We start from the raw sequence: 13,890 nt of genomic DNA on the forward strand, positions 1-13,890 counted from the left end.
GCGATTTACACCGTCCTGGGCTGCAGCTTGTTTTGCTTTCAGAAAGGTGCACCTTCTGGCTGATCGCTGGGTAAAATGTATCAAGGGCTTTAAAAATGTGTAACTTCATTGTAAAGAAGTAATTACATGTGGGGCAAAGATTCACGAGCAAGAGCATTCAACACAAGAGATTCAAAATGAAGATCCAGGAGCTACCTGAAAGTCCAAGGATCGGACAGGTTAGAGCCAGGGGTCCTCAAACTGCGGCCCGCAGGCCACATGAGACGGTGTGATTGTATTTGTTCCCATTTTGTTTTTTTACTTCAAAATAAGATATGTGCAGTGTGCATAGGAATTTGTTTATAGTTCTTTTTTTAAACTATAGTCTGGCCCTTCAACGGTCTGAGGGACAGTAAACTGGCCCCCTGTTTAAAAAGTTTGAGGACCCCTAGTAGACAAAACCACACTTCAGCTATGCATAGCCTGATTACTAGGCTTTTGTTTAGAAAACGTTTTCTGGCAGTAAAGTGTATTTTTTGATAAACTCAGTGTGAATATAAAATTTGTTGGTGATGATGGACTCAATGCCTCACTTTGTGGGGGCAGTAAGCAGAGAGGCCCTCATGCCTAGCACACCCTGCTCAGGTATTCAGGGTGTCTCCGTTTCCAATGCTGTGATAAACAATAAATGTACACACAGTGGGAGAGAGGAAACAATTGTCCTCACAGGTTAACAGTCAGGGAGTCTAGTTCCGGGTGAAGGGTATACGGGTGTTCACTGCAGGAGGCTTAACTGTCCTGCAAGTTTGAAAACTGTCAAAACAAGAAGAGTATTGAGGAGCAGCATGCTTTTGAAGGCTACTTGGTATGGGGAAATGAGCATGAAATTATACTGGATGGAATAAAAAGATAACAAGCACGTCCACTACGGCCAGCACTGTACAGTATCCCACACACAGGGGTGAGCGTGCTGAGACCCCCTTGGGGGGACTTTGTTGCGAGACAGCTCTGGAGAGGCCAAGCGGGAGGTGGGTGGGCAGGGAGGAGCTAGGTGTCAGGCATGAGGGTCCTCAAAGCCTACCCCGCCCTTCTGCCTACTGCCCTCCGGCCTCTCCCCATCCTGAGAAATGGAACCCCAGCTATTACTCTGAACAGTGGGGCTGACCTTCCAAATGCAGGTGTGCAATGCCCCCAGTGGTACTCATGGGCAGGGCTGGCTTTAAGGGACAGCAAGCCCCAAGGTTGGGCCTTTAGTTTCAATGAGGACACAAGTTCCTTCTTCAGCCTGGACCTTACCGAGAGGGAACCCCTGCTGGGGGCACACTTTGCCCCCAGATAACTTACACAGCAAATTCCCAGCTCAGAGCCTGGAAGGGGTGTGGAACTCTGGTGTGCACTGCTGGTGGGTACACAAAGTGGACCTGGCTTCTCCTGGGGTGTACTGAGTATATGCACCTTGCGAAACTGAGAGGGACACACAGTGACCTAGGTTAGGGATGAAGATGAGGAGGCTGCGGGCTGCTGAGCAGTTTACCCAGAAGCACATGCAGTGAAGGCAGCAGGGTTTGGAATTGAACCTAGACCTTCCCATTTTAGCCCCAGGGTGAGGGCAAGAGTGACTTCCTCACAAGACCTGGTGGGTCCTGGTCTCTCACCATGCCCTGCCCCACACATGGCCCAGATCACAGTGGCAGGGTCCCTGCAGCTCCCTGTGTGAGGTGGTTGCTCCCTCCTGTGTCCCTGCTGTTCCTGATTTGCAGACACAGGCCCCTCCCCTCTAATTCCACACCTAAGATTCTACCCACTGCGCAAGGCTTCTTATATTATCCTGGGCCTTAAGAACAAATGCCTAATGTTGCATGCAGCCCTTATTAAATGTGTAAAATATCAAATCTGCCTATGCGCAGATCCTCCTGCCACACAGACACCTGCATCCGCCGGAGCCAAGAACCCCTTAGCAACCCTGTGTCAGACAAGGAACGCTGCTGGTTCGTGTTATTTACAATCTGCCCCCTGCCCTCTCAGGCAAGGAACAGTGTGTCATGTACCACTGAACCGTGGCCAGCTGCTGCTTCTCACCGTGAAAGCTGCCTGTGAGCAAGCACCCTGCTGATGTCAAGAGGGCCGAGGAGGCCCTGTGGTGGGAAGTGATGTCTGCAGAGCTGGAAGAAGGGGCGCCAGCTTCATTCTGCATGGCACGGACAGAAGCCTTCTTCCTGGGGGCAGCCTTGCATCGCAGCCCCCATGTCCACCCCACACTTGCATCCCGGTCCTCTGACAGCCTTCCTGGGTCTCACACCCACACTGCCCTCTTTTCTTGTACTGTGCCCTTATTTAGAAATGGCTGGAAGCAAGTTAATAACAGCTTTCTTGAATGTGAAAGGGGTCTTTACCTTTTACGCTTTAGGCCACTACAAGATCCCAAGGTCTCTTGGCAGGGGTGAGCAAAGGGAGACCTCATTGCCCCCTGCTGCAGCCCCAGAGGAAGAGTGCAGGAGACACTCATTACTTAGAAAAATGCACATAGTCTTTTCTTAGGCAGCAACAGATATCCGAGCAGCCTGGGTGCTGACCAGGAAACTCACCCTGGAGGGAGTCAGAGTTAAGGATAGTTAGTGGCTGGCCCCATCCTCTCAGCCCCTGCTCTCTCAGTCTCCTGCCTTCTCTAGACTGAAGCCTGAGCTGCTGGTTTCTCTGTCACCCCGCTCTGCTCCTGCCACTGGGAAAGGCCTGGGGAGAGGACAGGCTGAGGGACTGTGGGTAATTCCCTATCTGAGCCAGCCGAAGGTTTCAGCCTGGGCCTAAGCCCTCATACTGAGCACAGCCTGCTTACTCAGCCCCGGGAAGCCTCACCTTGCTCTCTTCTCCCTCTCCTGCACACACACCCTCGGGGGACTCAACTCGAGTCCAGCCTCAAGGATGACAACCTTCAATGGCTCCTCACTGCCAACAGAATAAGGTCCAAACTTGCCCTGCCTACCTCTTTGGCGTGAACCTCTGTGTTCTCATTTTTTAAGAGGCTGGACCTAGTCCCTGCTTCTGCTCCTATACTTATTCATACAACTCTGCCCTGACATGTGTGCTTGCTTCCCCAGCTTTCTCAGCCATAGGGGCAGAAAAAGTGTCACCTCCTCCAGGAAGCCTTCCATGACTATGTGAGTTTACCAGATGCCTCCTCTTTTCAGGCCCCTAAAAAAGACCATGCTGTGAAAGGGTCCTCATGACCCAAATAAAATATGGGTGGGTGGGTGGAGGACTCCCTATTGTTCAGGAAGGGAGCTCAGGAAAATGTCCTAGGTGAAGTCAGATCTGGAATCTTTCTGGACCCTCCCTCCTCCAGGCAAGCTCTCGAAGGTGTCAGCTAAAACCTTTCAGTGGCTCCTGACTTCCACACCAGTGCATCCCAGCTCTGCTTGTTCCATCTCTTCCTCTTGCCTGTCCTGTCATACTCTAGGTCCCTGGGAATGCCCAGTGAGCATCCCCCTCCCACAGCCCTGGCTGTGCACACATGCAGCCCCCTCTACCTAGAAAGTCCCCTCCCCTAATGATTTCCACCTGGGGGCTCTTTAGTCTTTCAGCTGGGTTCACCTCAAACATTAGAAAGTCCTCCTGGACAACTCCTACCCAGGAGGGCACTGTTCTCTTTTGATACCACAATTCTGGGTCCTGTGTCTTTGTCCTTAGGAACTGCGAGTCCCTCAGGGCAGAGCCTGGGCTCCTGTACCCCAGTGCCCAGAGCCTGGCCCATGGAAACACCCACAGATGACACTAGCCACAAGGCCTTGAGCAGGTTATGTCATACTTCTGTGCCTCGGGACCCTCATCTATAAATGAGGATAGTAAGGGTCATTTTCAGTGCTGAGCACAGCGTATGCAGGTAGAAGTGCAGTGCAGGCGGGGTTGGTGAAATGGGTCGGTCCATGTTGGCCCAGTGAGCTCGGTTCTACACTTACACTTGCTGGTATCTTGCTTCCTATTCGAAGGGCCCCTCCTCCTGTCTCTTGCACTGCAGTGTGTCCTCTGTGACATGTTCTCAAAGCGTCCCATAGCCCCTGGCACAGGACCCACCATAAAGACAATTCCATCACTGATGCTATAATTAGCTGGCAGGCCCTGAGGCTCACAGAGTCTGAGGTGGTCTCTCTCATTCCTGGCGACATCTCCAGGGCCAGCACACAGCAGGTGCTCAGTAAATGTTGCCTCCTGCAATGTCCAGAGGCTCAGAATAACCAGTCACTCAGCTGCAGGACACATCCCTAGTTACTGACAATTCCTGCAAACACAGCTTTATGAGGCCCACAAAACCAGCCCCCCAGCGCCCCTCTCCCATCACTCATGGCATTCTTGCACCTGCTGCCCAGTCTCACCTCGGGAAGCTGACTAAATAGAGTATCTGTTCCTAGGTATCAACTATTCCTAGAGATAAGATATATTAGTAGGTTCCTCTGATCTTTGAAGTGCCATAAACCTCAGTTGCTCTGGGTAAAGGTATACAAATACCCATTAGAAAATAAAAATGTGTTTGGGTTGCCCAAGTGTACAATTTTCATGTGACTTGTGCTTTGTGATTTACGGCAAGAGCCCCTGTCTGTGGCTCCCATCTCTGAAAATACCTGCTGAATGAATGAATGACCAGACGGGTGCCTTCGATGGTGTGGCAGGGCCTCCCTGTAGGGAAGCTGCACACCCCCTTTGCCGTGGAGCAGGAAGCCCTATCCCTGCTCTGGCCACAGTCCCCTCGCCCCCAAATAAAGCAGTGAAGGGGACTACCCCACCAACACAAATCAAGGACCATAACACAATGAATTTCTGACCCCATGATTCCATTTCTCAGACACCATTTCAGGAATCGGTGTGAATAAGAACAAAAAACGTGACGCATTTAAGGAGTTTGTAAACTTATCAATGGAGAGAAATGAAAACAATGTCAATTCTGACTGTAGGGAACTGGGCGGAGCCTACCCCCAGGTCCACCACCAAGGTCCGCCTTAGAGTTTGTAACAATGTATGCTGTTTAAAGTTAAGTGGAAACATTTCTGTAGGTAACATCATCATAAGTAAACGAAAAAGAAGCAACCTGTGCACAGAAAATAGTTGGAAGGAAAAACACCAAAAAGTTGCTGGCTTTGTCTCCAGGGTGGAACTGTAGTTTTTAAAGACTGTCTAACTGGTTGCATCCTCTGTAAGTTTTGAACAAAGTAACTAGTGGTTCAGAGAGAGCTGTGGCTCAGTAGGTGTCAGGCTCCACTGCTTGCGCGCCTGGGCAGATGCCTGCCCTGTCCATCTCATGGACACGGGGAAGACAACACCTTCTCGTAAATTAACGTGTGTCGGTCAGTATGGTACTGGCAGCTTAGGAAACCCTTCATAGACGTTAGCTGTCCCTTTGGAGCAGAACATAAGAATCTTTAACAATAAAACTCAAAGGATCTGGGGTGAGTGTGGGGGAAAAGGGGAGTGACTTTTCAGGTATTGGGTTTGGTATTAACAGGTATTGGGTTTGGGATGGGAAATATTTTACTCTGATAGTTGGTGATGGGTGCATAGCCTTGGGAAATCAAAAACCACGGAACCCGCACCCTTTGAAACAGTAAATTTTGTGATATGTGCATTATATTTCTATTTAAAAAATGGAAAAAAGTAAATAAAAATAAGAAAAGTATCATGATGGGGTGGCACCTGTGGCTCAAGGAGTAGGGTGCCGGTCCCATATGCTGGAGGTGGCGGGTTCAAACCCAGCCCCGGCCAAAAAAAAAAACACACACAAAAAGAAAAGTATCATGATTGAGGCCTCTCCAAATGGGAACAAGGGCTGAGGGTATTTAAAAAGCACCCTGCTCACAGGAGGTGTTCAACAAAATATGCTCCTTCTCCTTGGTTGCTCTGATTCTCAGCTGGGTAAGGCAGTGCCAGGCAGGTGGGGCAGGGTCACCAGAACACACGGAGAGAATGAAACAGTTTTTGCTGACTTTCTAGCTGACAAGCAGGCAGGAGGGCCAGGCCAGCACTGACTTCAGGGGTCCAGCTGAGCCCCACAGGGGAGAAGCACTTACCTAGGAATCCCTCCTCATCAACGATGATGGTGTAATCTTCCGGCGTCTCAGTCAGACTGAAGAACTTGCACCTGGGTGGACAGACAGACACAGGAGAGCTCATTAGTCCTGGCAGGCCCCTGGGGCAGCTGCCCACTGTGATCCAGTGGCAGATGTCTCAGTTTATTCAGAACTCTGATCCCAAGCTGCTGGGTGACCTTAAGGAAGTTGCAAGCCTCTTCTGACATTATCCCCAGTTGACTCAGGAGGTGGCAGAAAGGCACAGAAATGCTGATTGAACCCTCTGTATTTCCCAGTCTTTGGGGATCCCTGATCCAGCCAACGCTTAAGATCCTGCCAGCTCAAGAGTCTTAGAAGATCACACTTTTTCTTAGAGGGAGGATCACAGCTCACTGCAACCTTGAACTCCTGGGCTCAGGTAATCCTTTCACCTCAGCCTCCACAGTAGCTGTGACTACAGGCGCCCACCATATATCTGGCTAATTTTTCTTATTTTGTGTAGAGAAAAGGTCTTGCTCTGTTGCCCAAGCTGGTCTTGAATTCCTGGCCTCAAGCAACGCTCCTGCTTTGGCCTCCCAAAATGCTTAGATTACAAGCATGAGCACCTGTGCCCAGCCAACCTGACCTTAAAGAAAAGGCCTGTGTTAGAGTCCTCAGTGAGGGACTTCTCTTTTCCTGGAAGAGAACAGGGCATTCCACTCCACCAACAGCACACACGTGTCAATTTCCCTCTAGTTCTTTGCTTTTCAAATGACAGCTCTGTCCCTGCCTGTCCCATACCCAATCTGCATGTATTGCCTGAAAATGAAATCTATAATTGCTTTGTGGACAACAGTGATTTAATAAGCAGCAAGCACTTGGTCAGGCCTCGCCCCTTCCTAGGGCCCCTTATGCTTCTGATGGCCCCAATCTCCAGAATGCTGTGAGCAGGTACTCCCTGGGTGGGCTGGGCCTACCCAGCTGTCCTAGAGAGTCCTTTGAAGGCCAGCAGTTATGGCATTTGCTTCTTGTGCCCTCAGCCATGAGGGACACTCCCAAAATAGACCATACAAATTATTCTGGAGGGCATAAACACCAGCAGAAGGCAACAGTGGCCTGTGTGTAAATGCAGTATAAATATGCTGTTGAAGTGACCTGTCTCCTGAGGTTTAGCTACTCTGTGGACCTGCCAGCTGCTGGAAATCCATCTTGAAATGTGTCCTTGGCTCAGGCAGGCCTCGGGGAGGGCGGATCAGCCGAGGGACCTGCCACTATGGCTCTCAGGAATCACTTTTCCCATGTTCTCTACGTCTGAAAGCCCCTCACTGCCTCACCTCTTGAGTCACTCTGAGATCTGTTTTCTCTTCTCTTTACATCTCCACAACGATGAACTCCCGCCTGGAAAATGGAACCGACCTCTCACCTCCCTTCTTCTTAAGGGGTGGACTGTGTCCTTACACCCACCTTCCAAGCCAGAGAAGCTCTGATCAATCAGAATAAACACTGCTGTCCACACATGGCATAGCCTTGACTTTCCCCTCCTTTGGGAGAGGTTAAGGTCTCCACTCCCAACTCTGCTCTCTCTAATGAGTCATGGCTGGGTCCGCACCCAGATGCTGGGCCATGGTGTTTGTAGCCTCTCTGTACTCTGTCTACAAAGATCTGGAGAGAGGACCAAAACCCAGACATTACGCGGTCTGGGGTAAGTACTCTGAGGAAACCTAAAGTGAAGATTATTTCCCTTCTAGATGCCCTCATGGTACTTAAGAATATGACACAAGGACCCCCTGCATAGCCAGGGTTCAGCAAAGGATGCCTGCACATGAAATCCTATGTAGAAGATCAGGGCAGAGGGAGGTGGGAGCTGGCTTTGTGGGCCAGACCCAGAACATGCCATTTCCTACAGGGTCACAATGCCCTGTGTCAGCCAGACCCTGCCAAAGTTGCCTGCTAGCTCACTACAGAGCAAGCCCAGACATTTGCCAACAAAAGCTGGCTCTGAAAGGAACTCAGAGCCTCCACTACCCAAATGACCTGTCCACCCGCACCAGAGAGGCTCTGCAAACAGGTCTCAGAACAGGCTTCCTTCATTCAAGTAGGTTCTCTACCAGCCCACTTGGAACGATGGCACCAGTCTGGAAAGCCAGGGGTATTTCTGTGCCTGAACGATGGCCCGTTCGATTTGCAATGTGGGAGGTTGGCTACATTTTCTGCAGCCTGTCCCAGTGAGGTGGAGGAGGGGCCAGGGTGGTCTGACCTGCCCCTGCTGGCCAACTGCTGGCCGCCTCCCAGATGAGGTTTTTCTGTTGTGGTTCACAGGGACCCATTAAAACACACAGCGAGCGACAGCAGTGCTTTGGGGCTGCCCTTCGCCAGGCTTTCCTTCCCAAAGGAGAACCCAGGCGGATGGTACGTGTCAGTCTTTGTTCTCTTAACTAGTCACACTTTTTTCATCTGTTTCTCCGGGGTCTCCAATAGGTCCCTTGTATTATTTACATTTTATTTCTACTGTCTTTAGCAACTAGAAGCTGCCCTTTCAAGTTTTAGTTAGAAAAAAGTCCTCTAAATTGGGTCTGCAAATTGAAGGGCAATCCTGAACAGGGGTTTCTTCTGTAGTAAAATAGAAAATAAAACGTGCTTCAGGGTCATGAGCAACCAGGAGAATGGGATCAGGCAGTGTGGATGGCGGCATCTGTCAAACTCTAGGCTGCTGTGCAGAGGCAGGACTGCAAAAGGTGGCTGCAGGCAGAAGAAACGCCCCAGGCCCCCTCCGGGGGTGCTTACCCCTAGCAGACAGGAGCACACCTCTGCCTGATGCCTCTTAGTGCTGAAGAACCACTGATTTTGAGGCTCCCTATTCTTGCGCCTGCCCCCCCACCCCCCAGCCCAACTTCCGCAGAAAGGCCAAAGGTCCGTCCCAGGGAGTTTGCACGCCCACCAGCTTCTCAGTCTCCAGCAATGACAATATCTGTCACAGTCCTGAGATTATTCACTTCCAGGTTTGTGTTTGTGCATAAGCCACCTATCCCTGGATGACGAGGCTGCATCTGCCTAGCACAGAGCGTGGGGTGGGCTCTGCAACCAGTGTGGACTGAATCAATGTGTAGTAAGAAGTAAAATCGGTCCCATTTGACAGGTAGGAAAACTGAAGCTCCGTCAGGTTAAAGTGGCTTTTGCCTGGGGTCCACTGGGCCCTGCAGCGCCGCCTCTGTGGTGGGGGCCTCCTGTAGGCAGTGGGGCGGGGGGCTCGTGGCCGAGGCCCATGACTCAGCTTCACCACTTGGAGACATCCACCCTTTATAGACGTGTAACAGGAGACATGACACAAGGATACATAACAGCCTGTTCTCAGTAACAAAACCCTGGCCACAGCCCAGACACCCATCAGCAGGAGAGGACATGAATAATGGCAGAATGTTACCGGCAGGCAACACCAATGGTCTGTGGTGACAGGCAGGGAAACAAACGAGTCTCTGTGACCTGTGACGTAACAACCCTGTGGATGGAAAAACAAGTTCCCACATGCTGTGTATGGCATGGTACCCTTTTTACAGAGTTAAAAGCAGCTACAGTTTAAAAAAACTTACACCTCTAGGGACTCCATAGAGTTGCAACCCAACTATATACAAAGGATGAAAGTTACCCTGGATGGGAAAGGGGAGAGAGAGGGACAAGAGACTTTCTGGTTAAATGCAGGGTACTGTTTGATGGGACTTTGGGTCCGAACACATTATCAATGTGAATTAGAGAAATAAATGAAAGCAGGCCAGGCAAAGGCCCATGAGGGGTGGGATTAGACCCTGAGCTTAGGTCCTCCTGGGCCCAGAGTGAGGACAGCTGCAGTTGTGTCCTGGATGGGGTCGGAATCTGGGATGAATAGGCAGGAATTGACCTGGGGCTACAACCCCCTGCCCCTAGTTCCTGCCTGGCTCATCCAGTTTGAGGTTCACTCAGGCTTCATATATGTATTTTCCCTCTCCAACTTGGTCCCCAGAGCACAGTGCAGCCTTCCTCTGTTCCTCTGATGGTCCTGGGCGTGTGTGTGAGTGAATGCTCTAGGAGCAATGCTTTGGAGCAGGGGCGCCTAGGTTGGAATCCCCGTTTCTGGCACCCAGTTCCATGGCTTTGGACATTTGTGCAGCCCTGAGTCTGTTCCCGGACTTCTGAGGGGGGCACACCACCTGCCCTTGGGGCCAGGGTGGGAAATCAACATCCCCCTTGTAGATAAAAAGTCCCAGGCCCTCTGTGGCCGCTTTATAAACAGCACCCACTTCTTTCTGTCCATTCCACTTTGAGTTTGATGATGCCAGGATATTTCTCCTGACGTAACTGCAAGCTCCTTCGATCTTTTATGTTCCTTATACTGCAGCTGAAAACACACAAGACACACAACCTCTGACCTTTGTAAGAATGCAGACAGCTTTTTGTCAACACACTGAAAAGGACAATGGAAATACTTGACCCTAAAGCAATGCGCTGTCCTGCTAGCTCCCTCAGGCTCCAAGTCTCTGACACTATTAACAGGGAACAACACTCAGCAGAGGACCTGCTATCACGGGACTCTGGGGACAGCCTGGGGTTGTTGTCCCATTGCCTGGCAACTCTGAATGGCCCGGTTCCTGGATCTCTCCCCCATCCTGCGTCCACCACCTGCCCAACTGGGTGTGCTGCTGGCCTGTGGAGCAGGGTGTTCTCAGGGACTCCTGGCTCGTCCCATCCTTAGAAGATCCATGTCTACCACTGTCCTCACCAATGAACTCCAGTTCAAAATCCCCCACGACCTGAGCCCTGCCCATTCTCGCTCACTCTCGCCCTCCGGAATGCTTTTCACCCCAACCTGAACCCCAGATTTCCTAAGATACAGGCCCACTGGTGAGTGCCCCTCTCATGATCCCATCCTTTCTCTCTAGCCTCAGGAAAACAAACTTCCCCTTCCCCGGAATCTGTCTACTGCCTCTCTGGGCAGCCTGTCTCAGACTTGGCTTCTGTGTCATAGCAACAAATAGGCTCAAATTTCTTCCATCCTAAAAAAAGTCTTGCCTAGTCCCCATCTCCTCCTCCTCCTCAGGCCACCACCTTCCCTTCAGCTGCTGTCACTGGGCTGGCCCTCGGCTCCCTAGTGCCTCCTACTCTGCTGGCCAGTGTCTCCTACCACCAACCCTGTAGTCTCTCCCCCATGCCTACTCGACCCTGACCCCAGGCTGGACCCAACAAGCTGGCCAAGGCCTCCCTGGAAACTGGACTCTCCCATACGCTCTCCTGCAATGCCACAGACAGGGACACTCCACTTTCCTTCCTGCAGCAGCTGCCTCCACCACCTCCTGTTCCCTGACACCCCCTCCCCAGGTTCCCACTCCTGTGGGCCTACCCACTGTGGCACGTGCTCTCCTCCTAACAGGATAAAACAGAATTGCATACCAGTTGCTGGACTCTAAAAACCCATAGTTGTTGCCCCCTTGGGCTTGGCCTAGAGCCAACCCCTAGGGCAGGGCCAAGGCCCAGGGCCCAGAAGAGTAGCTGAGTCATCTCCGAGAAGAACATTCCCATCTTCAATGGCTGCGGCTGCCTGGGGTGGACACCCGGCTGACACTGGTAACTCGATCTGTTTACTCTCAGATTCCTAACTCAGGCCCTTGCATGGCCTCTCCCCAGGCATCCAGGGCACCCCGTCACAGCCCTGTCCCAGCCACAGCCCTCAAACCTGAGGGCAGAAGGAGGGAAGGTGGGATGAGGAGGGTCACTTACAGGTAAACTTGCCTAGCACAACGCACTCTGAGATGTCAGATTTAAAAACCAGGGGGAAGAGAACTCCAAGTCTTTTTTATTTTATCTGTGGCAGTTTACCACAGGTTCCCCAGCAAAATCACAAAAGAGGGACCTTCATGGAAGCACCCAGGCAGGGAAGTGGGGCACGAGGAAGCCCAGAATCAAGACTGGAAGGCCATTCTCTGCTGTCTGCTCCAGTAATGGAATCTCAGATACTGGCCCAGCCTCCATTTGCATACCCCTAGGTCTGGGGAACTCATTCCTGAGGCAATTCTTTCTACCCTGGGGTAGCTGATTTGGAGAAGCTCTACCTTCGCTAGTCATCTTCTCTCTCTCTCTTTTTTTTTTTTTTTAAGAGATGGGGTCTCTTGTCACCCAGGCTATGCAGTGGTATAATCACAGATTTCTATAGCTGCGAACCCCTGGGTTCAAGTGATCCTCCCACTTCAGGATCCTGAGTTGCTGGGACTACAGGTGTGTGCCCAGTCTTTTCTTTGTTTTTTTTTTTTTTTTTTAGAAAAAAGGTCCTGCTTGGTTGCCCAGGCTCACCCAGTTGGTCTAATTCTGCCCTTTAGGGACCCATAGACAGTCATCTAAGTAACATGGAGAATGGCTGTGTGTTTAAGCTGGGCAGAAGAATGCCCATTCCCCACAGTGCCAGCTGGAAGACGACTAGAGACACCAACCATCTGTTTGAGCACCAGAAATCCTGCATCCCAAGAAACCCTTCAGTCCCAGGCAAATCAAGAGGGTTAGTCACCCTAGAAGAGATAGTCCCTGAAGATCTACAGTCCGCAAGCCTTCTCTTACAGTCCTCCTGATTAGCATCATGAGAGGAAAGAATTTTAGCACTGAAGGGACCATCTTTTACACCAGGCTCAGAGGAGGGACATCTGCCCGAGGTCACACGGTGATCTTGTACTAGCTAGGACCCTTCCCCTGCAGCCTGGTGACCCTGAGCTGCCCACCCATCTGGGCCAGCTCTCTTCCTGGTGGCAATCTCTGTGTGCTGCTCAGTTTACCACTCTCCCAGCCTGCCCTTCACCATGCCCTTCCACCCACCTCCTGGGAACCTCAGATCCGACCCCTGCTGTCACCTCCTGGGTGTCCTGAGACCTCACCCATATTCTCTCAACTGTGTAGATAACAGTGTTTCTCAAAAGCACAAATCTGATGATCTCATTCTTCAGGTCAAACACCTTCCCTGTCCCTACTACCACCAAAAGGATAAAGCCAAAGACCTCAGCATGAATTACAGGGCTCCATGGTTTAGGCTGTTTCTCTTTAGTCCCTACTCGGCCACAGTTGGGCCCCTCCTATACCCTTCACCTAGGATCCTCCCCACTTTGCTCCCCAACCTCTGGGTCTCGGTGTGGACACTGTCATGGACACCCTCGATGGACACCCTCCTCTGCACCACCGTACCTTCCCTCTGACTGTGGGTGGCTGCTTAGTCAGGTGGTGCATGCAGAGAGCCTGGTTGCTGAGTCACTGTTGAGTTCACCACCCCCTGCCTCAATGCTGGCTGTTGAGTGGGCAGGGACCAAAGCTGCCTTACGCTGTGACCCTGGCCCCCAGCATTGGGTGAGCATTGCAATATTTGGTATTGACTCTTCACTTGCCTTGGACTGCAGTGTGTGGGTAGGGGTGCTTCTACCCTGGGGGTCCACTGGGGGTGGCCAGGAGGGTGGTGTAGTAGGTAGGGGGGCACATCCTTCACTCACTGTGGGACTTGGCCTGCTCCCTGTCCTGGGCTCAGTATCTCCAGCTGCACAGGAAGATGACTGGCATGGCCAAGCCCTCCAGACTCTCCGGGTCACTGTCCCATGCCTCTGTCAAGTCGAATTATGGAGAATGTGACAAAGGCAGCGTCTCCTGAGGCAGGCAGGGCACCTGCACCGGCTGAGGGGCCCATGGGTCCTCACACCTTCTAGCTCACCCACCCTAGGTAAAGGTATGCTGATGGCCAGGTGCATTTTTTATGCACTATGAAGGCAAACCCATGAAAGCTGAAGCAACAACCAATGTGTGACTGGTCAGCCATGTCAAGAAGGACCCAGAAAAAATGTCAATGATGCTTCCCAAACAGGCAGAATCACATACAGGCAAATAG

General features: G+C 51.5%; 1 protein-coding gene across 1 annotated transcript in view; it reads right to left on the bottom strand.

Moving 5' to 3' along the window:
* The window catches only part of CASTOR2 (cytosolic arginine sensor for mTORC1 subunit 2), a 50,504-nt gene that overhangs the window by 11,257 nt on the left and 25,357 nt on the right, over nucleotides 1–13,890 (bottom strand). Inside the window, exon 2 of the mRNA XM_053554721.1 lies at nucleotides 6,033–6,103. Coding sequence (XP_053410696.1) covers nucleotides 6,033–6,103 — 71 coding nt within the window. The remainder of the gene's footprint in view (nucleotides 1–6,032; nucleotides 6,104–13,890) is intronic.

This window comes from Nycticebus coucang, chromosome 12 (assembly GCF_027406575.1).
Source record: "Nycticebus coucang isolate mNycCou1 chromosome 12, mNycCou1.pri, whole genome shotgun sequence".
Classification (NCBI taxonomy): Eukaryota; Metazoa; Chordata; class Mammalia; order Primates; family Lorisidae; genus Nycticebus; species Nycticebus coucang.